Genomic DNA, 22,326 nt, shown 5'->3' on the forward strand with positions numbered 1-22,326 from the left:
AAGCTTTACGAAAACATTATAAAAAAACTAGCTAGTAATGCGAAATGTAGGGAGCTATTTCCAAAACCACCAATGGTGGCGTATAGTAGACATCGGAACTTAAAAGAAATACTGACTAGATCGGTAGTCAAAGCTTAGTACAATATGAAGAATTGGGTCAGGACCCCTGATGAAGCACCCACCCTTCATATGAGCCACGGAATATTATAGAGTTTGTCCTATTCTGTACTGCAGAAACACGATGTGTTGGGTCCTGGAGGATAGGCAAACGTGGCTGATAGGTACTTCCAGACATTCAACACTTAGCCAACTGTCAATTGACAGACGACCAATACATAGTTCTAGGTAAAGGTTTGAAATTTATACCTATGCCTAAGAAGTGTAATATAGGCAGATCTGTAATGACAGATTTCAATGAATTTGCCAGAAAAATTAGATGTCGTTTTCATTTTGGCAATACAGAAAGTCGGGGAATGCATCCGTTCCGACAAAAATCATTTTATGAACCGACGCCGGCTTGCTTTGAACTTGAAAATTATCTAGATCTTACAAAGTTTGAATTATCAAATCTTGATTTACGAAATAATTATTACAATTTCACTAAAGAACAACAGCTAGGATTACGATCTTTGAAAAACATGCAGGATATTATTTTCTCTAAAAGCGACAAGGGAGGCGCAATTGTAATATCTAAAAAGACACACTACATTAAAGAAGGGTTAAGACAATTAAACTCTTTCCATTACACGGAGATACAAGAACCTAATCTATTACTGATTAAAAATAATATACAAACACAAATCAGCAAGATGTTTGACAATGGTGAGATTGATGGGATAACTCTTGATTTTCTCCGTGGCTCACCAAAAGAGGGACCCAGATTGGGTCGTCTTTTTCTTCTTCCTAAACTTCACAAATTAAGTGAACCTGTTATTCAAGGGATAAAAAAACAAACGATGACAGTTAATGAATTACCCCCATGCAGACCGATTATTTCTCAATGTAACTCTGTCACCGAAAGGGTTAGCAAATTTATTGATTACTTTTTAATACCTTTAGTTAAAAGACAGAACAGTTACATTAGAGATAGTGGGGATTTCATAAATAAAATAGAAAATTTAAGGCCTGATCAGGATTGCCTCTTGGTTTCTTTTGACTGCACCAGCATGTATACAAACATGGAGTTCAATGAACTCATTCATTCTGTTGGACGGGCTTATAACAGTGCAGTAAAAGATGATTATCCGATCAAATTACCTAGCTGTGAAACAATTAAATTGTTAGTAGCCACAGTGTTGAAAAATAATTATTTTGAATTTAATGACCGATACTTTGTACAGAAAATAGGCGCTAGTATGGGAAGTAAATGCAGCCCAGAAATTTGTGATATAAGAGCATTCGAAATTATCAATGAAATTATTGAAAAATATAGGTATAAAAATAAGATCTTATTTTACGGAAGGTATAGAGATGATGCGTTTATAATAGCACATTCATCACGAGAAGAAGTTGAGGAGTTTTTTAAAATAGCAAATGATCATCACCCTTTATTAAAGTTTACGTTTGAAATTTCAAACGAAGAAATAATCTTTCTCGACACAGTCGTATATAAAGGGTTAAGATTCAGGAACACCGGTATCCTTGATATCAAGAGCTACACCAAACCTACTAATACGTTTCAATATTTAGATAGGACGTCTATGCACAACCCAACAGTCTTCTCCGGATTTATAAAAGGGGAAGCTATTCGCCACCACCGAAACAACAGCAACACGCAAAATTTGAAAGATACTCTCTGTAAATTCAAAGGCCATCTTAAGCAAAGGGGATATAAGGACCTTGAAATACGTCGTAACTGTGAATCGGCTCTCAATATCGAACGACCAGAGTTACTCCGCTTTAAACAAGAATCTGACAAGCAGATACCACTAGTATTTGTAACTAAATATCACTTCTCGTTAGGAAATATAAATAAAGCTTTACGAAAACATTATAAAAAACTAGCTCGCAATGCGAAATGTAGGGAGCTATTTCCAAAACCACCAATGGTGGCGTATAGTAGACATCGGAACTTAAAAGAAATACTGACTAGATCGGTAGTCAAAGCTTAGTACAATATGAAGAATTGGGTCAGGACCCCTGATGAAGCACCCACCCTTCATATGAGCCACGGAATATTATAGAGTTTGTCCTATTCTGTACTGCAGAAACACGATGTGTTGGGTCCTGGAGGATAGGCAAACGTGGCTGATAGGTACTTCCAGACATTCAACGAGTGATTATCTGAATCAGTGTAGTAGATCTTATCTCCACGGATAACAACGTAGGCAGAATTGTTTATTTTAACTGATACAATTGTCTTTACTGATCCATCATGTTGATTCAACTCATGTATTCCTGTTTTGTTGCATAACATCAGTCTTTCTTCTGTGTACGTTATACCTGCACATGGCGAGTCTAAACTGTACGTTTTCAGTACTCTTTTTGTTTTTACATCAACGAATTTAATGTCATTTGAATTGCTAGAAGTAACACCGATGGTATTGGTATTTGGAATATATGTGATGTCAAAAGGTATGTACGGGTATAAATCGATCTTAAAGTCAAATAGCCCGTCAGCTTTGACTACTATAATGCTGATTTCCATTTCATTTGCAAATGCAATTTTTCCATGTGGAAGTAATGTACACCCCGTCACCCCTGCTTTACATGCGCTTATCTTCCTTTCAATCTTAAGGGAGATATTTGCAATTGATTTAATTGTTGGTTTGGTCGCCTTCGTCTGCGCTTGCATTTCCTTCTTTTTGATGATGCTGACTTGATTTGGGGAGTAATCTATTCCTATTTTCCCTATGTACGGCATACTGACAGCAATTGCGTTAGTGTCAAATGTGTCTTTCATTACTAACATCACTTGACAAAGGCTCTCACCTTCTTTTAACGATCGCATGAATTCTTCAACTTTCTAAATGTTGGTTTCCATTAGTTTTATAGAGAGAAAAAGTTGAACGTCTGTCGCGTATTTCTTAATGTTTTCGAAGGTATTTTGATATTCGTTTATTTGGCCCTGCTTTTCCTCTAACGATTTCAGTACCTGCTCTATTTTTCCGTTTTCTTTCTTCACTTTTGCATATAGGGTTTGAATAAGATCGGCCTGCAGTTTATCTAGATGGTTGTTGATTTTAATCCTGGTTTGTGCAATATCGTTTTCTATTCTCTTTTTTTCTTCCTGTAATGATGTCAGGTTGTCCTCCCTGTTGATACGGATTCTTTTGATATTTTCAGCTGCTTCATTCATCATTTCTTCAACTTCTTGAAACCTAGCCGATGACTTAATGTCTTTTATGTAATCTTCTATTTCGATTAAATTTTTGCAGTTATTGTGTGTTTCGATGATACATTTCCTACAGCAAGGACTATCGTGTTTTTTGCAAAATATTTGCAAAACTTCATTGTGTTTTTCACAGTTTCTTGTGATTTCTAACACGTTTTGTGGTAACTTCTGATACTCACTAATAGGAATGATGTTATGATTCCGTGTTGCCTTGAGTAAACTATGATGTTCTTTGCAGTCCAAACAAAGTCCTTCTTCACATTCAAGACACCAGCCAGTCGATGGTTTGGAAAGGTGACGAAGACAGCACACGTCACACAGAGCTGTAGAATCGGACATTATGACCCTGAAACGGAATATTAAAGATTATAACATCTTGTTTAGTTGCAAAACACCAATATACAAAGGTAAAGTTAAAAAGGTTAAGAAAGTATTGACGTACTACTCGTATCTCCTCTCATATTTGTGTAAACTGCCTTTGAAAACGATTTCAAATTAACAAAATTTTTATATTATCTAGAATTTTAAAAGAGATACCGATGGGACACTTAAACCAATGAGTCAAAAACAGACGAAAAAACAAACAACAGTACACAAAACACAACATAGAAAACTAAAGAAAGAGCAATACGAACTCAACCAAAATTGTGGATGGTCCAAGTTGCTCTAGTATGGAAGGCAGATCACGTTGCTGATGTAAGTACGTACAAACAAGGTGATATACCATATTCGAGAAAAGGGAGGACGAGACCTATTATTGTGATAACAACATTTTGAACATATCTGTCCTCATCTTTGATACCTTTATTACATAACGGTCAACCAAATCCTGACTGTGTCTGGTAAACTGTCGACTGCTTCTATAATTCAATGAAAACTTTGTCGAATACAGTTTAACATAGTTTAAGTTTACATGCTGTTAGTTATATCATTGCTCTGTAAGCTAAACAAAATGTGCATAGCATACATGACATACGAACAATTACGAAAAACTAATCACGGTATGATGGTGTACACAATAGAGAAAAATAGAGAAAAACAAGAATGTGTCCCCATTACACGGATGCCACATCTGCACTATCATTTTCTATGTTTACTGGACTGTGAAACAGGAGGAAATCTCTAATTTGGCATTAAAATTAGAAAGATCATATCATAGAGAACATGTGTACTAAGATTCAAGTTGATTGGACTTCAACTGCATCAAAAACTACATCGACCATGGACGAACGGACGAACGAACGCACGGACAAACGGACGTACAGACGAAGGAACAAACAGACAGACGCACAGAATAGAAAACATAATGCCCATTAATGGGGTATAAAAACAAAAAATGAAGGACCTCCATCTAGATCCTCCTGTATTGTTCCCATTGACAACATTAGGGTCTCAGATTTCTTTTTAAATAAATAAAGAAGGACTAAAATCGACATTCAAAATAAAATTTTAAAACTCTTCTAGGCTTGCACTAGTTAATTTGTTGATTATTTCCATGAGTTATGTTCCATGATTGAAAACGAAAGTAAAACTGAACATTTTCCTATTTTTATTTTCCGACAAATCAAAAATCAAAAAGTAGCCCTGACCTTAACCTTATTTGCAGCCATTCTGCCGCTTTTATTTCTTTTAAGTTTTACCCTTTCAGAATCAAAACCATATGGTTTGGCTATTTTGTCAAAAACATAATAATCAAAATGTAACTTACCTAATGTACTAGTTTATGACTTGAGATTTAACCACACTGACCTCACTATCATACACATGGATCTATGCACATATATACATGTATCAAATATTACACGTATATCTGTTCATTTCAAATATATGTGAACCTACATTGTATATATAATGTAGGTGTAAACTATAAGTAAAGTAGGATTCAAATCGACATTTAAATCAAATTTTAAAAACTCGTCGGGGTTTGCACTGCACTAATTGTCGACTGCTTCTATAATTCAATGAAAACTTTGTCGAATACAGCTTAACAAAGTTTAAGTTTACATGCTGTTACTTATATCATTGCTCTGTAAGCTAAACAAAATGTGCATAGCATACATGACAAACGAACAATTATGAAAAACGAATCACAGTATGATGGTGTACACAATAGAGAAAAAAAGAGAAAACAAGAATGTGTCCCCGTACACGGATGCCGCATCTGCACTATCATTTTCTATGTTTACTGGACTGTGAAACTGGAGGAAATCTCTAATTTGGCATTCAAATTAGAAAGATCATATCATATCGAACATGTGTACTAAGTTTCAAGTTGATTGGACTTCAACTGCATCAAAAACTACGTCGACCAAAAACTTGAACCATGGACGAACGGACGAACGAACGCACGGACGAATGGACGAACAGACGGACGCTGCAACGCACGGACAAACAGACGAACGAACGAACAGACGGACGCACAGACCAGAAAACATAACGCCCATTAATGAGGCATAAAAACAGAAATGAAGGACCTTCATCTAGATCCTCCTGTTTTGTCCCCTAATTTAAAAGTCTGAATTCAAGTAAAACGTGGAATATCATATTTTGACTACAAATCCGGAAATCAAGGACAACATTAAGGTCTCAGATCTTTTTAAAACTAAATAAAGTAGGAATCAAATCGACATTGAAATAAAATTTTAAAACTCTTCTAGGCTTGCACTAGTTAATTTGTGGATTATTTCCATGAGTAATGTACCATGAAAACGAAAGTAAAACTGAACATTAGTGTTATTTTCATTTCCCGACAAATAAAAAATATAAAAGGAGCTACTGACCTTAACCTTATTTGCAGACGTTCCGCCGCTTTTATTTCTTTTAAGTTTTTTACCCTACAGAATCAAAATCATATGGTTTAGCTATTTTGTCAAAAACATAATAATCAAAATGTAAATTACCTAATGTAGCTAGTTTATGACTTGATACTTAACCACACTGATCTCACTATCATACACATATATCTATACACATGTACATGTATCAATTATTACATTTATATCTGTTCATTTCAAATATATGTGAACCTACATTGTATATAATGTAGGCGTAAACTATAAATAAAGATTAAATAAAGTAGGATTCAAATCGACATTTAAATCAAAATTTAAAAACTCGTCGGGGCTTGCACAAGTTAATTTTTGCTATTCCATTTCGTAAAAACGAAAGTAAAATTGAACATTTGCGTTATTTTATTTCCCCGACAAATCAGAAAGATAAAACAATGAACAAATGTATTAATCACTTTTTAGTAAGAAGATCATTAGAAATATACCCGGAGTTTCCACAATTCTTCGTCGGGTTAAAAATCCTCCTTTTTCTAAATATGTTTAAGAAACCACGTGATTTCAAGTACGTTTATAGGTAATTTTATAGTCAATATAATTTTCAACTGATGTACACAATTAATATTTGTTTCGTCACAAAAATTCGGCATTTCTATTCTTTGTTTATCCTATCCGACGACAAGAACCTTTCTACTTTCGTCATTCGCTGTTTTGTCTTCTTTCTTGTTTAAGCTTTTGGCAGTTGTAATCGATCAGAGGGATACATTGCGTGATATACGCCGCTAGAGTAGATCTTTTTTCATGCTTGAAAATGTATGATGACATATAAATTGCAGATGAAATAAGTAACTTAAGAACTAACTATACTAGAGAAAAAAAGAAACGATACCCAATTTGTTTACATAATAATATTCATTAAGAAAAAAATATGTATTGCGACTAGTTGCGTATTCGAAAAGTAGGTTAGTGCGTAGGTTAGTGCACTTTTGTTTTTTTTTTACCGGAAAATAACGTCATTTTAGCGTATTTTTTTAATTTTAAGCGAAACCACATATATGTCGTCCGAACACGGGTTTTAAATTTAATGAGAGTGATTTAATATCAGGTAAACAAAAGGTGATTGAAGGTGACATCCAAAAAAGCCGGTTTCAAGGTACTCCAAGACCATCGAATAAGATTCACTCTCCTCAGGGATCGGTTTTTGCCAGCTACAATTGCCGCAAGACAAATACCTGGGAGACATAATCCAAGGATATCCGCCCAAACTGTACGCAATAGGCTAAGAGAGACTGGTTTGCGTTCACGACGTCCAGAAGAAGGAGCCATTCTTAAACAGCGTCATCGAACTACACGGCTTCATTGGGCGAATACGCGATATTAACTTTTCAACTTTTGGTTTTGACAAAGACATCTTCAAACAGTCCGTGCAATAAGGAAAATGAATTGTTAACTGTTATATATCTTTGTTAAGTTTGTATGCTTTTATGTTATTGTTCCATAAAATTCAAAACTCAAAAAACACTGTAGAAAATTAAAATAGACATTTTGATAAAATCTGGGTATCGTTTCTTTTTGTGGCTAGTATATTTCTATTCAGTATATAATCACGTAGTACATAAATCTCATTGCTCAAATATATGAGAAAAAAAGAGAATGCAATTTTGTGACGTATGATAAACAATAAATATTCAAAATTATTCTGCAATTATTCCCGTTGCATTAATTGTAATTTATGTGTCAATTAATATCATTATTTATCATAATATGTGGTAAGGTCAAAATTGTTTTCATATTTTTGACTTATAAAAGAGGGACGAAAGATACCAGAGCCTGAGGGACAGTCAAACTCATAAATCGAAAATAAATTGACAACGCCATGACTAAAATTGAAAAAGACAAACAGACAAACAATAGTACACATGACACAACATAATAAAATAACGAAAAAACAACAAGAATCCCACCAAAAACTAGGGGTGATCTCAGGTGCTCCGGAGGTTAAGCAGATCCTGCTCCACATGTGGCACCCGTCGTGTTGCTTATGTGATAACAAATCCGGTAAATGGCCTCATTCGGTAAGTCACATTCATGAAGGGGAAGGGGATTGTAGTTACGACGTAAGGAACATATTCTATATCATTTGTGAAATGGTTATTCCATAACGTTCAACAAACTCATGATGGCGTCCGTAAAATTTACGAAGTGATGATTTCAACTTCACCATTTGAAACTCTTGATTTAATAGCTTTCTTGTGAGCAACAAACCTCTGTTAAGAAAATCATGATAGGAAATGCAAGAACGGGAATATCGTATCAATTAAGAGATATATACACCGTATTCAGCTGCTGCCGGAATGTTGCTACTTAGAAATGGAAAGTTCACAATTGGAAAGATGAAATTATCTCTTAGTATATACATTATCTTATGTAGAAAATGTTGGATTAAAGCTGGTTTTATAGCTAGCTACGTACACCTTTCACTTTAACAAGAAAAACTTACAAAATATCTTGTAATGTAAAACGCCCAAGAAAATTACCTTACCTAAATGTATCTATGACATTTAATGTATGGTCTTTTAGCGTTAGAATTCGTCTTTCAAAACAGAAAGCCTAATCATTCAGCAAAGCATCGTTAGAAGAATATAGTGCTCATAAAATCATAATACCTAATGATGAAAAAATCTATAAGTTCTACTATTTTGAATAGGAACATTAAGAACTAATAAGGCCTTCTTACACAAAAGAGAGAACTGACAAATAGCGACTTAAAATTACACTCCATGTAAGTTCCTGCTTTTCATACAGAAGCTCATTTCATGAACAAAGGATACTAGTTATCAAAGGTACCAGGATTATAATTTTTAGAATACGCCATACTCGCGTTTCGTCTACATAAACTCATCAATGACGCTCAAATCAAAATAGTTATAAAGCAAAACAAGTACAAAATGAAAAGCATCGACGACCCAAAATTCCAAAAAATACCTGTACAGCTAAGGTAATATATACCTGGGAATAGAACATTCTTAGTTTTTTTTCTTCAAAAAAACAAAGTTTTTTAACAGGAAATTTATAAAAATGACCATATAATTGATATTCATGTCAACACCGAAGTGCTGACTACTATTGGGCTGGTGATAACATGATCACTTACTTAATAATATTTTTTTTTTATAATTTTCAGGCTGTGAATTCTTGACTGAATTAAGAAGACTTTGACATCACTAGAGAATTATGTCTATATTCATAATACTATACTTTCAACACGAATCATTACAAATACCTGTCTCACATGTATTTTCTTAGATGACTTAAAATTTCTATTGAACCTGACTTAAATGTGAACCATCAGATGGATCACTTAAAACAAATATATAAGGTCTAAACCAATGACTTAAAAAAATTATCTAAAAATAGGAAAACAATAAACTTACTTATTTCTTTCAAAGTAATTGTCATAGAATGGATTCCTGTAAATAAAATATATATTTATTTTTTGAAGAAAGTGAAAAAAAATCTAAATACTTGTAACTTTTATTTTGAAATTTGAACTTGAAATCAAAACTTAAATTTTTCAGTAAATTTTACGAAAAAAAGGCAATATCTAGAAATGGAGTGATCATTTTGGGCGTCATTTATAGATTGACTGTAATATTTTTTTCTGTCTATGACAAAAATAACATAACAAATGTGGTGCACACTGAATTACCGGCGTAGCGGGTTATTTTTAATGTGTGCACCACATATTTGATATTGTTTCGAATAGACAGAAAAAAAAATCATTTTAAGGCGTGGTAAATGATGAAAAAGGTTGGTGACGTCACAGTCACATGACATAGTTATGTTTATGAGATGTTAGAAAAACACTTTCATCCATTCAAATGATGTATTACAAACAAAATAAATTATATTGCTATATTATTCAAAAGAACTTTAATATTTGATTTGTACACCGTTCACAACTTCACAAAATAGTGTTTTTTCTTGACAAGTATGGGCGTACACATGCAGATCATATAATTTTGCAAATTAATTATCTAGATTGGATCATTTTGCAACCAGTATATCTAGATATATATCATTATTATTTTTTTTTGGAATAGACAATGATTGGATTTGACGAATGTTCCCCCACACTGCACTATGTTGTTAGGGCTCTCAAACCAGGGACAATAGCGTTTTGATTGAATTTCAATCAATTTTTACTCAAAGAAGTATACAATAACTTGCAGTTCTAGCTAAGACTTATCAAAATCAAATAGACTTTTCCTGATAAATTTTTTCAAAGCACACTCAGTAGTTTTTCTGAAAAGAATAGAATCTTAAATGATTATATTTTGGATATTTGTCTAGCAGAAATCCAACTGGAGGTACTCGTAAAAGCACAAAATTGATCACTTACATGTTATAACTGAATTTGAATAGATAAGTAATTAGTGTATGTTGACTTCCTTGAACTTTTGTCTTCCATTACTCTTAAGACACCAACATTGTTCCGAATTTAGTAACCTTAACTAAAAGACCTTCCTTTAACCCTTTAACATTCAAGGATTTTTAACCTTTTCTTCCCGAATAAAGGATATCCGTTTTCAATCAATTGCACATTTCGATAAAAAGCTCACTCAAAGGACAAGTTAGACTCATCTGATAGATAATTGACCAAGGTTTCAGGAAAACTTGATTTAAGGAAAATAATTCTTACGTTGGTCACGTGATATCTCTCAAAAGTCACGTGACATGCTGAATTAAAGTGACAAAAATGTACAATTCAAGCGGAAAAGCGGTTTTACAGACATTTAGTGACAAAAATAGAACATAGTTTTAGTGTTAAATTAATGCATGAAGACTTTCGGCAACGTTATCGGTGAAAACTTTAGACAGAAATATGCAAAACGTGTCTGATTGGTAGAAATATCAAGACTCGAAACACCGAAAAATAGTGGATTTTTTGAGAATTTTTGTCATAGTCAAATAAATGGCCCAAGTTTATGTTAAATAGGTACTATTCATAACTGCTTTCAGAATGAGGCTTTAGGAAAGAATTTTGAGTAAATATTGAATGAAAATCTGATATTATTGAGTGCCCAGGCTAAGAATGTAACAAAAACAGAGAGAGGGGAGAAAAAGGGGGGGGGGGTAAAATTTTCTTTTTGATGTAATCATGTATTTCAGTTGTTCTAATGGAAATTGAAAGTAAAGTTAAGTTAAGTTTCATTTAATATAGGAATTTATTTTTTCTTCCTCCGGCAGTGAGGTTTGAACACGCGATCACCCGGGTGTAAGACGGTGCATCTTTCCACTGAGCCACAGAAACCATTGAAAAACTTATGAAATTTAAGCATATAAGTCACCTTCTCTGTAAAACTAGAAATTAATTTTGGGAGAACATAATCCAACTTTGTTTTCTTAAGAAGCTATTTTTTTGAAAATTATTATTTTTTCAAGCAAATTTGTATGAAAGTTATTCAGAAATGTTCGTTTTTTTCGTCTTAATGTCACTATTTCTATACCTTAGCGATACGATATCCAACACCCTCATAACCAGACACTAAAGAAACAAAGATTTGTTATTGCTATTCCGACTTGGCTAACAATTTTTAACACATTTTAGGTGTTCTCATCTCTTTTGCTATAAAAACTGACAAAACAAAACATGAAATCTCCTTGTAATTTGAGTTTTGTTTCAGTGTTGATACTCTATGAATCAGATTTTTTGTATGTGTATGGGTTTTACTTACAGTTTTGATAGTATTCTTGTAAATGATCACGGCACAGTTATCAAAATTGTCATTTTAAAACAAAAAACAGCCACAATTTGTCTTGTGACATTTTGTGAAAATATTCTATTTAAAAATGAAAATAAAACAGTTTTCCCCCAAAAAAATCTTGTCAATATAGGGCAAATTGACATAATGCATTGCATTTTGTTGGTTTCGGACACCAAAAATCAAGTTGGTGGTATACTGATCTTCAATTTGAGCCCACAACCACATATGTACGTCAAAAATTGTCAACGATACAAAACTTCATGCAAACTACTCCGCCACAAATTAAGCTTAACGGTCAGATTGACCGGTAGGAACGTTAAAGGGTTAAAACATTAGCAAATTCAATTCATACAGTGGTTTTGAAAGAAGTGTTACCATTTCTCCTTTCAGTGACTAACCACTATGACAAATCTATTACTATTATTTGTGTGTGTTATTTAAAACATAAACACTTTGTTTCAAATTTGACATAGAAGGACTATTATAAATAAATGTTATTAGTTCATCTTCAAAACATTTGCACACTCAAAGACATTGTATATAAAAAAATTGATATCATCAACTCAGTAACATTTATTATGTGCATACTTTATAATAACATATAATATCATTTTCATTTTTACCTTAGAAGTGGTGCTCCATAATAATACTCTGGAGGGGGTCTTACGTGTGGTACTCTTTCTCTCATAAATGGATGCCGTGGAACTCGTGCAGGTGGCAGAGGTCGTCTGTCATAAGGATCTGGATATTTTCTGTATCTATCAAATACCTGTATGTCCATTTGTGGTGGAGGCAGGTATTTTGGTCTTGATCTATCGTTATACATCCTATACGCAATCAATAAATAGCAAAGACTTTAATTCAATCTTTTTAAAACACTTTTTAATTACTTATATGGTGAATGTAACAATGTTTTAGATTTCAACGAGAGAAATTTATGTATTAGTGAAAAATTATTACACCAGGGTTTTCGATATCACAAACTAGTCAAAACATTTACTAAATTTTATCATCGGTATAAGGACATCATTCGTAAATATAGCTCAACATGCAGACTTCTTATACGTTCAGGTATTCCACATCCAATTTTTTATGGAAATATTCTTTATAAAGCACAAAGGTGTCAGTATTCACCTCAAAAACTAACAAAACCTTTGAATAGACTTATTAAGAAGGGATATAGTTACGATATACGGTTGTCAGGTCATTAAAGATTGCATATTTTGGCGTTAATATTGAGTCACTTATAGGGTCTTTGCATCGGAACTAAACACATTTATTCAAAAACCAGTTGTTGGCATGACACGGGTTATGTTCTTCTCATATATGTTATGATGGTATGATACTAAATCCCTAACGGGAAGGATTGTGCCTGATGTTCATATGATGAAATCATAATCTTTCAGTCAGTTTAATTGAAGTCTGGAGCTGTCATGTCAGTTAACTGCTAGTAGTCTGTTGTTATTTATGTATTATTGTCATTTTGTTTATTTTATTTGGTTACATCTTCTGACATCAGACTCGGACTTCTCTTGAACTGAATTTTAATGTGCGTATTGTTATGCGTTTACTTTTCTACATTGGCTAGAGGTATAGGGGGAGGGTTGAGATCTCACAAACATGTTTAACCCCGCCGCATTTTTGCACCTGTCCCAAGTCAGGAGCCTCTGGCCTTTGTTAGTCTTGTATTATTTTAATTTTAGTTTTTTGTGTACAATTTGGAAATTAGTATGGCGTTCATTATCACTGAACTAGTATATATTTGTTTAGGGGTCAGTTGAAGGACGCCTCCGGGTGCGGGAATTTCTCGCTACATTGAAGACCTGTTGGTGACCTTCTGCTGTTGTTATTTTCTATGGTCGGGTTGTTGTCTCTTTGGCACATTCCCCATTTCCATTCTCAATTTTATTATAAATTTGTTGGTGGCTAAAGTGTGTAGTGTCTTGAAATTTCCGTAAATTGAGTATGAAAAAAGTAGACATTTTAAAAATCTGTGCTATAAGATGACTAGCTTATCTTTCACTCGTCTACTTAATCATCAATATACTTTTTTTATTTGGTTATGGTCTCTTCTTGTCAATATTTCTGTTTACATTTACATAAATCACATCCAAATATCGAGGTTCTTTGGAACTACAATTTCACCTGTCAATATTTCTGTTTACATTAACACAAATCACATCAAAGTATTAATGTTCTTTGGAACTAAAATTTCAATTTCTGTCCGTTTTTCGTCTGCTCTTAAACAATTTCTAATGAATTCAAAGTATGTCGGCTGTTGTGATTAGATTGTACGTTATGTGTGTGATCATAACTAGAAACTTTCAATTTTGTCAACTTTAATGTATTGCTTATCTACTAAATACACAAGTCATAAGAATATCATACCAGGTAACAAATAAATCAACACTTTATCTAACATATAAAATGTCTTTTTGATGACTATTGCTACCAACAAATTTCTTTTAATTTTTTTTCTACTGCACACGATTATAAGTTTTGCTCAAATTATTTTTCAGCTGTACTTTTATAGTAAGTAAGTATATTAGTGCACTGAGATTGTACATTGTATATATGTACTGACAGACCCTTGGTATAATCTTCTAACCTGTCAGTAAACGGAAAAAAACCATTAGTTATTAAATTGACATTATTTTACATTTTCTTTTATGTTTAAAGTGTAATTTTTCTTGTCTCTTTTATGCATGGCAATTCAACTTATATTTACTTTCAATTAAAAGTTTTAAAATCTTAAAACTGAAAAACAAACTGATACATTTGTATATTGTATTGTTATAAATTAGGCAGCTTTTTCACATTTGAATTGAACACAATGTTGATGCTATGACAAATAAAAGTTATGTTTTTTATCATTGTTGATGGCTGAAAGGTGCTCTATTAAATGCTTATATATAGATATAGGAAGATGTGGTGTGAGTGCCAATGAGACAACTCTCCATCCAAATAACAATTCAAAAAAGCAAACCATTATAGGTCAATGTACGGCCTTCAACACGGAGCCTTGGCTCACACCAAACAACAGGCTATAAAGGGCCCCAAAATTACTAGTGTAAAACCATTCAAACGGGAAAACCAACGGTATAATCTATATATAAAAACGAGAAACGAGAAACACGTATAAATTACATAAACAAACGACAACTACTGTACATCAGATTCCTGACTTAGGACAGGTGCAAACATTTTAACGGTACCAAACATTCTCCCTTTTTCTGAAACAATAGCATAACATCACAACATAGATAACCACCCGATAAAATATACACATCATTTGAACCCTGGTGAAGAGAGTCTCATTGGAGTTTTATTCAGATCTCCTTATTCTTATCATATGTGTAAATTATAAACATACCATTGGCCTTCTATTTCACATTTGTTGCATTCACCTTTACCATCCATGCTGGGTTTCTGTCGGACTTTACTCTGTGATAACTACAAAATAAAAATGTTAATTAAAGTTAAGCAAAGAATTGAGAGCTTAATTCGTCTTTGATTAATACTAAAACAGACCATATTAAACGAAGGCAGTTATGAGTTATTGCTACTTGAATAAATGTAAAAAAAACCATGTTAAATGTGTTATTTCATTTTCATTTTCAGTATATTTTTAGTAAGGAGTTAGTATTAAACCACTTTAACCCCACTACATTTTGCATGTGCTGTCAGGAATAGTTTCTTATTGAGTTGCTAGCATCTTCTTTGTTTAAGAAATTAGATCTTTCCCTTAAATCAGAAGGCATGTACCTAGCTATTTGAACAATTGCAAAGTGAATAGTCCCATTGCAAAGATACAATACTTTTTGTTCTCGGTGAAGTTCATTCAATAGGAATTTAAAATTTCTCCTTAAAAAAGCAACCCTTCACTGATTATTTCTGCTCCATATAAGCAGGCCATAATTTTGCTGGCGAGATGACGATTTTATTTGCCAAAGAATTTTGAAAATCATTAAACTCAACGGCCGACTGACTATTTAGCGAGGTCAAAAAGCTATCAAAATTCATATTGGGGAGATAACTTGTGATTAAATAGTCACACAGGTAAACAAAAATGGCCACTTACATGAAAAACTCAGATTCTCAAAACAGCCAAGGACTAATACTGTTGACTGTTAAATGAAATAAATACAACGGCAACTTTAAACATCCTCGTATTCAACATTCAAATCTATCAAAACAGGGAACTGAGCGTCTATTTGAATAATTCATTTAAGGTGATATTCAAATGTCCTGTACAAAGTCAGGAAAATGGCAATTGTTATATAGTAGTTCGTTTCTGTGTGTGTAATATTTTAATGTTGTTTTTCTGTTGTGTCGTAGTTCCCTTTTTATATTTGATGTGTTTCCCTCAGTTTTAGTTTGTAACCCTGACTTGGTTTTTTTTCTCAATTTATTTATGAATTGCGAACAGCGTTATACTGTTGCCTTTATTCATCTCTAATGAGGTCGTCTGCTTAACATTTAATCATTATGAATTTATTATGATTGTCTTAATTCTTTTATTTATAAATAAATTAATAAGTTTTAATTCTAAGGAATCATACAATCTCGGTTTCGGTCAATGAACCGTGAAATGAGGTCAAGGTCAAATAAAACCTTCAAGATTGACAAGAACATCATAAAACATTTCCATACACCAATTTTAGATTACCTATATTACATTTAGTATTCGGAAAGAAAAATAACTCAAAACCTTTTACCACTGAACCATAAAAATGAGGCCAAGGTCACATGACACCTACCAGTTGGACAGGAACACTTTTCAATCATTCCATATTCCAGATATAGTAAACCTATTGATTATAGTATCTGATATATGTACTTGACCACGAAAACTTAATTTTGTTCACTGATCCATGAAATTAGGTCGAGGTCACGTGAAAATTGTCTGACCGGCATGAGGACCTTACAAGGTACGCACATACCTAATATAGTTATCCTTATCTTCACTTTTTTTTCAAGTAGTTACGGGACCATGACAATGAGGTCAAGGACAATGGAATATGACAGACGGAAACTTCATGACATAAGGTATCTATATACAAAGTAAGAAGCATCCACTTCTCCTAGCTTATTAAATATTATTAGAAGATTTTTGTAAAAGTTAACAGACGAAGGACGACAGACTACGGACGTTAAGTGGTGAGAAAAGCTCGCTTAGCCCATTGGACCAGATGAGCTAAAACGAAATGTTAGTGTTGATTTTTAACAGATGCCTACACTTCTTGTTAACTAGTTGAAATAATATAATATAACAATTCCAAATTTCTAAAATATTTTCATTGATATCTGCTTTTATGTGTGCTTCTTTTATGCAAAGCATCTTACTATTTGTATCAAAAGCAGGAAAAAACTTAAGCATTTCCTTTCATTTTCTGAAAAGTAACATAGCATTTTATAGTTTATCTTGAAAAGTTTAGAATAAAGACAGAAAGTGTAAACATCAGCAATTGAATCCGTAGAGCATAAATTGCTGACAGCTTAAAATCGTACCCTTCTGATATTTATGTTTACCTTATTCGAAACAGTTCTGTTTGCTCGTAGATCCATCTTATTTATACTTATGACACTTTCTAATCTGGTCATTTTTGCTGTTTACGGTATTTAACTATTTTTATTATTTTTCAATTTAGGCAAATATAATAGAAAAACAAGAGTGCACACACTGAAATGTCTCGCCTTCTTTACTAAGGATTGATGTTATGTTGATAGTCCTTAATATAAATCTTTACTACAACTATCACATAAAGTTACCATGATCTCCAAGAAAATGAGATCAAAGTCATATAAACCAAACAGGAAATACATTTACACCTTACAATTATTTAATACACTAAATACATTTACACCTTACAATTATTTAATACACTAAATACAGTAGACCTATATCATTCAGTATAAGAAACACAGACCAAAACGCAAAATCTTTACTATAACCACTGAACCATCAAAATGAGGTCAAGGTCAGATGACACCTGTCAATTGGGCATGTACACCTTACAGCTCAGTCCTTCCATACAACAAATATTTGAGACATATTACTTATAGTATCTGAGATATGGACGTGACAACCAAAACTTAACCTTGTTCACTGATCCATGGAATGAGGTCGAGGACATGTGAAAACTGTCTGACGGGCATAAGAACCTTGCAAGGTACGCTCATACCAAATATAGTTATTCTATTACTCATAATAAGAGAGAAATTAACATAACAAAAACTTATAACTTTTTTTCAAGCAGTCAGAGAACCATGAAAATGAAGTCAAGGACAATGAACATATGACAGACGTAAACTTCGTAATACCAGGGATCTATATACAAAGTATGAAGCATCCAGGTCTTACCTTGTGACCATAAACTAACTTCTGTCCAAGTTTGGTAGAAATCTAGAATAGTTTAAGAAAGTGATTAAAATTTCAAAAACTCTAACCACAAAGAGAATACTTGTGGACAACCACGCCGACGACGGCATGTAGGATCACTATGTCTTGCCTTTACGAGAAAAGTCGCAGGCTTGACAATTGGTCCTAAAAATTGCTAGGCAATGCATTCTATGAGAATTCATTCAGGAAAGATAATAACCTGCTCAGATTCCTGACCTGAATATGATTTGATATAGGTCACATAACAGATCATTGATGGTGTTTTTATGAAGTCAACGGGAATGTATAAATGGTTAATACATTACATTTTAGGATATGTTAAGTGATAATTTTGTAAAAATTCAAATAAACATTAATTAATCATTCAAAATAGAATAATATAGAACATAAAATAAATACCTCAGACAGTTTTTACAAAATGATTTCCCTTCATGGCTTTCAAGATAATTATAAAAAACTCATTAAGGGCAATAACTCGTTTTGCTTTAATTTGCTTTGTAGGCCATTTTTGTTGGCAGGCTGGACCCATTTTGAAAACTAAATATTACAAGGAAGGTTTTGATCAAAAAAAGTATCAAAAGTTAAATGTTGACGCACAGTAATCGTAATGCAGTAACGACATAATCAATAATTATTGCTTTTTCACACCGTGCAAAATGTTCAACTATTTATCGGAAATAACTGGTTTATGGACCTTCCTTAAGTTTTATATGACAGGATTCTAATAATAGTTTAAAGTTAAAATGACTGATTTTTTTGCAATATTCAAAGGTATACCATATATGTTTGAACTTTTATTTTTCAGACATTTTTAACTTGAAAAGTATACCAATTATGGAGGCTCGAAAGTACAAAAATTTCAAAAATGTTTTTAATATTTTTTTGTCTCATTACAAAGTTTATTTGTTACTTTTTTAGTTTTTAAAACTCTATTATAATACAAAAAAATCAATGCGTTTTGGCCCCAGAAAACTTTTAAAATGTATATATCATTGAAAAGCTCCAAATTATCTCCCTTTGGTGCAAAAATGCCATTTTTGGGCAATAAAATTTAATTATCTTTTTTTAACTCATTGGTGATCTATATTTTTTATTATTTTGTTCAAATAAGCTGTACAAATTCAACTATTGTAAACTGTTGTACCCAAGGCAATTTATCAACAAGTCTTTTAATGGGAACAATAACATGGTGAATTTATACTTAACATACCATAAGATTCAATCCTTGACAGCTGATCAATGAAATAGACAGAGGTCTAAAAGAAGTGCATGCAATAATAATCTGTTCAGTAAATGTATTCAACTAAATTGTTAAGGGACCTAGACCTGTGGACTTTTTTAATCCCACAATTATAAAATGCGTTTTAATGCGTTTCCCTCAGTTTAAGTTTGTTACCCCGATTTTGTTTTTTGTCCATGGATTTATGAGTTTTGAACAGCGGTATACTACTGTTGCCTTTATTTATTACTGTTAATAACTAACAGTGTACATACATCGCTTTTCTTTGCATCTGTATCTTTCTGTGTAGTCTCTTTTGGTGTCTTCTGTCCTTTCTGTGTAGTCTCTTTTGGTGTCTCCTGCCCTTTCTGTGTAGTCTCTTTTTGTGTCTCCTGTCCTTTCTGTGTAGTCTCTTTTGGTGTCTCCTGTCCTTTCTGTGTAGTCTCTTTTGGTGTCTGCTCTCCTTTCTGTGTAGTCTCTTTTGGTGTCTGCTGTCCTTTCTGTGTAGTCTCTTCTGGTGTCTTCTGTCCTTTCTGTGTAGTCTCTTTTCGTGTCTCCTGTCCTTTCTTTGTACTATCTGTTATGGGTGTACGATTCATATAAGTGTTTTCTAAAGGTGGTTCTTCACCGGTCCCAGACTCTTGAATATCATATTGTTCTCCGTCAATCCCATGTGACTTAAATAAAAACAGCTGAGGTGTAATTCAAACATTTGAACACGATCATCATGTACTTTTGATAATATATGTTTCAAAAATTTATCAATGTAAAATTTTTGTATTTTCTGTATATGACCAATGATTGGATAAATCTTGAATCATGAATATTGACTCTAAAATCAGACGTAATCAGACGTACATGTATGTCATATTAAAAAGTTTGGTTTTGTGATCTTCAAAAAAAGTATCTTTAAATGCTGTAGATACGTTCTGGTCTTCTAAATATGGCAAAATGAAGTCCATGACAATTGAAAGCCTTTGAATAAAATTGCTTTTCCAAAATAGTCAACATATATCATGCATATCAACAGCAAGCTCTTAACTCAAAATATTTGGGTATTTATCTTTGTTATTTTTTTAACTACTCTTCTATAATTTAAATAGTTCTTATTTCCAAGGGTTTAAATGTCATTAAAAAATTTGACACAATATCTCTATATTTCTAAAAAAACAAATATTCAAAAACATTCCTACAGCAACATACAAATAAACCGATTACCTTTGCATTGTCATAATTCTGGTCTTTTTCTGTCTTTATCTTTTTTATCAGTCCACCTTTCTCTTCAATTTTTCGTTTAGATGTTTTTTCAGTCATTTCATTATTAGTCGGATCTCCATCTTCAGCAGAATCATAATCAGATATAAGAATAACTGTATCGTCTTGTTCCCTCTTATTAGATGTCTTCTCTTTATTCTCTTTATGATCAGATATAAGTATAACTGTATCTTCCTGTTCCATCTTATTAGATTTATTCTCTTTATGATCTTGATATTCAACATTATCTGCAAAGACGACATTGTTTAATATTTAACAGGCTATTATATCAACTTGGAACTATTTTGAATTATGGAATTTGCATAATTTCTTATGCTTGAAATTTTTAATAAATTCATGTTATTCATTTCAATGTCAGTTGAGACTGGTGAATATTTCTTGTCAACATCTTTACGGCTAGTAAGATAATTGGAAATAATTTGGGAATTCAATACCCTCAATTTTGTTCAAAGTCATAACTAGTTCTTAATTGGTTTGTATAAGTAAATCAAATTCTAATATAGCTAGCTTAAATATTTCAGTGACTGTTTTAGTATCTCCTTTCACAGTAGAAAGAGTCCTTTTAATTACAGGACATAGTTTTATAGTATTTTATGGTTAAAGTATGTCCAATTGAAAGGACACTTTTTCACAGCATCGTACTCATTTGATAAAACCTTTTCTGTGAAAAAGTGTCCAGGCGGACATATTTTCACAGGACACTTTTTTGTCTTACATTTGCATACTAACTATCAATGACTTAATATAAGCGGTTCATTTTAAACTGACCTAATCACAAAATACATGAAAACTAATCAAAAACTTCAAAGCCAATAGACCATGACTGAGGTGGCAGGGCCAAATAATATCCATGGAAATGAGATGTGTTTATGCTTATACAACTGTACACCATTTATCATTGACCTACCACTAACTGTTCCACTTAAACTGACCTAATTACAAACTCATTCATAAAAACTTAGCAAATGTTTCAAAGTCAATACCATGACTGAGGAGTGGGGTCAAATAAGCTCCAAGGAAACTAGATCTGCCAAATTACTTGTACAAATGCATACCAAATATCATTGACCTACCACTAGTGGTTCCTTTTAAACAGACCTAATCACAAACTAATACATGTAAGCAAAGAAAAGTTTCAAAGTCAATAGACCACGACCGAGGGGACGGGGCCGGGGCCAAATAATCTTCATGGTAATGCGATGTGCTAATGCTAATACAAATGTATACCAAATACCATGGTCATACCATTAGAAGTTCAATATAAAATAGACTTAATCACAAACTAATACATTATTGACAATGACGCTGCTGCAGACGCTGGAAACAACATACCTTTGTCTCGCATTTAGACTCTGTCAAAGCGAGGCAAACAGAGTCATTTTTCACTAAATGCATGTCATTTCATATTCTACCCAGAATAAATATTGCTAAATTAACAATCATTCTGTGAGTATTGCGTAGTAATACAAAGTCCTCTACCAGTTAAACAAGAGTGCATACGATGAAATGCCTCGCCTTCTTTGCTAATCATTGATATTATG

The 22,326-nt window shown here is 32.8% G+C and overlaps 1 protein-coding gene across 1 annotated transcript; it reads right to left on the minus strand.

The window, feature by feature from the left end:
* Positions 1-2,279: 2,279 nt before the first annotated feature.
* LOC134696581 (transcription intermediary factor 1-beta-like) lies at positions 2,280-4,935 on the minus strand. Its single transcript, XM_063558437.1, has 2 exons — positions 4,924-4,935; positions 2,280-3,680 (listed from the first exon to the last, which is right to left on the minus strand). Exon 2 carries the CDS (start codon positions 3,671-3,673, stop codon positions 2,966-2,968), a length of 708 nt encoding a protein of 235 aa, XP_063414507.1. The 5' UTR covers positions 3,674-3,680; positions 4,924-4,935; the 3' UTR covers positions 2,280-2,965.
* Positions 4,936-22,326: the final 17,391 nt, after the last annotated feature.

The sequence above is a fragment of the Mytilus trossulus genome, chromosome 14, assembly GCF_036588685.1.
Source record: "Mytilus trossulus isolate FHL-02 chromosome 14, PNRI_Mtr1.1.1.hap1, whole genome shotgun sequence".
Lineage (NCBI taxonomy): Eukaryota > Metazoa > Mollusca > Bivalvia > Mytilida > Mytilidae > Mytilus > Mytilus trossulus.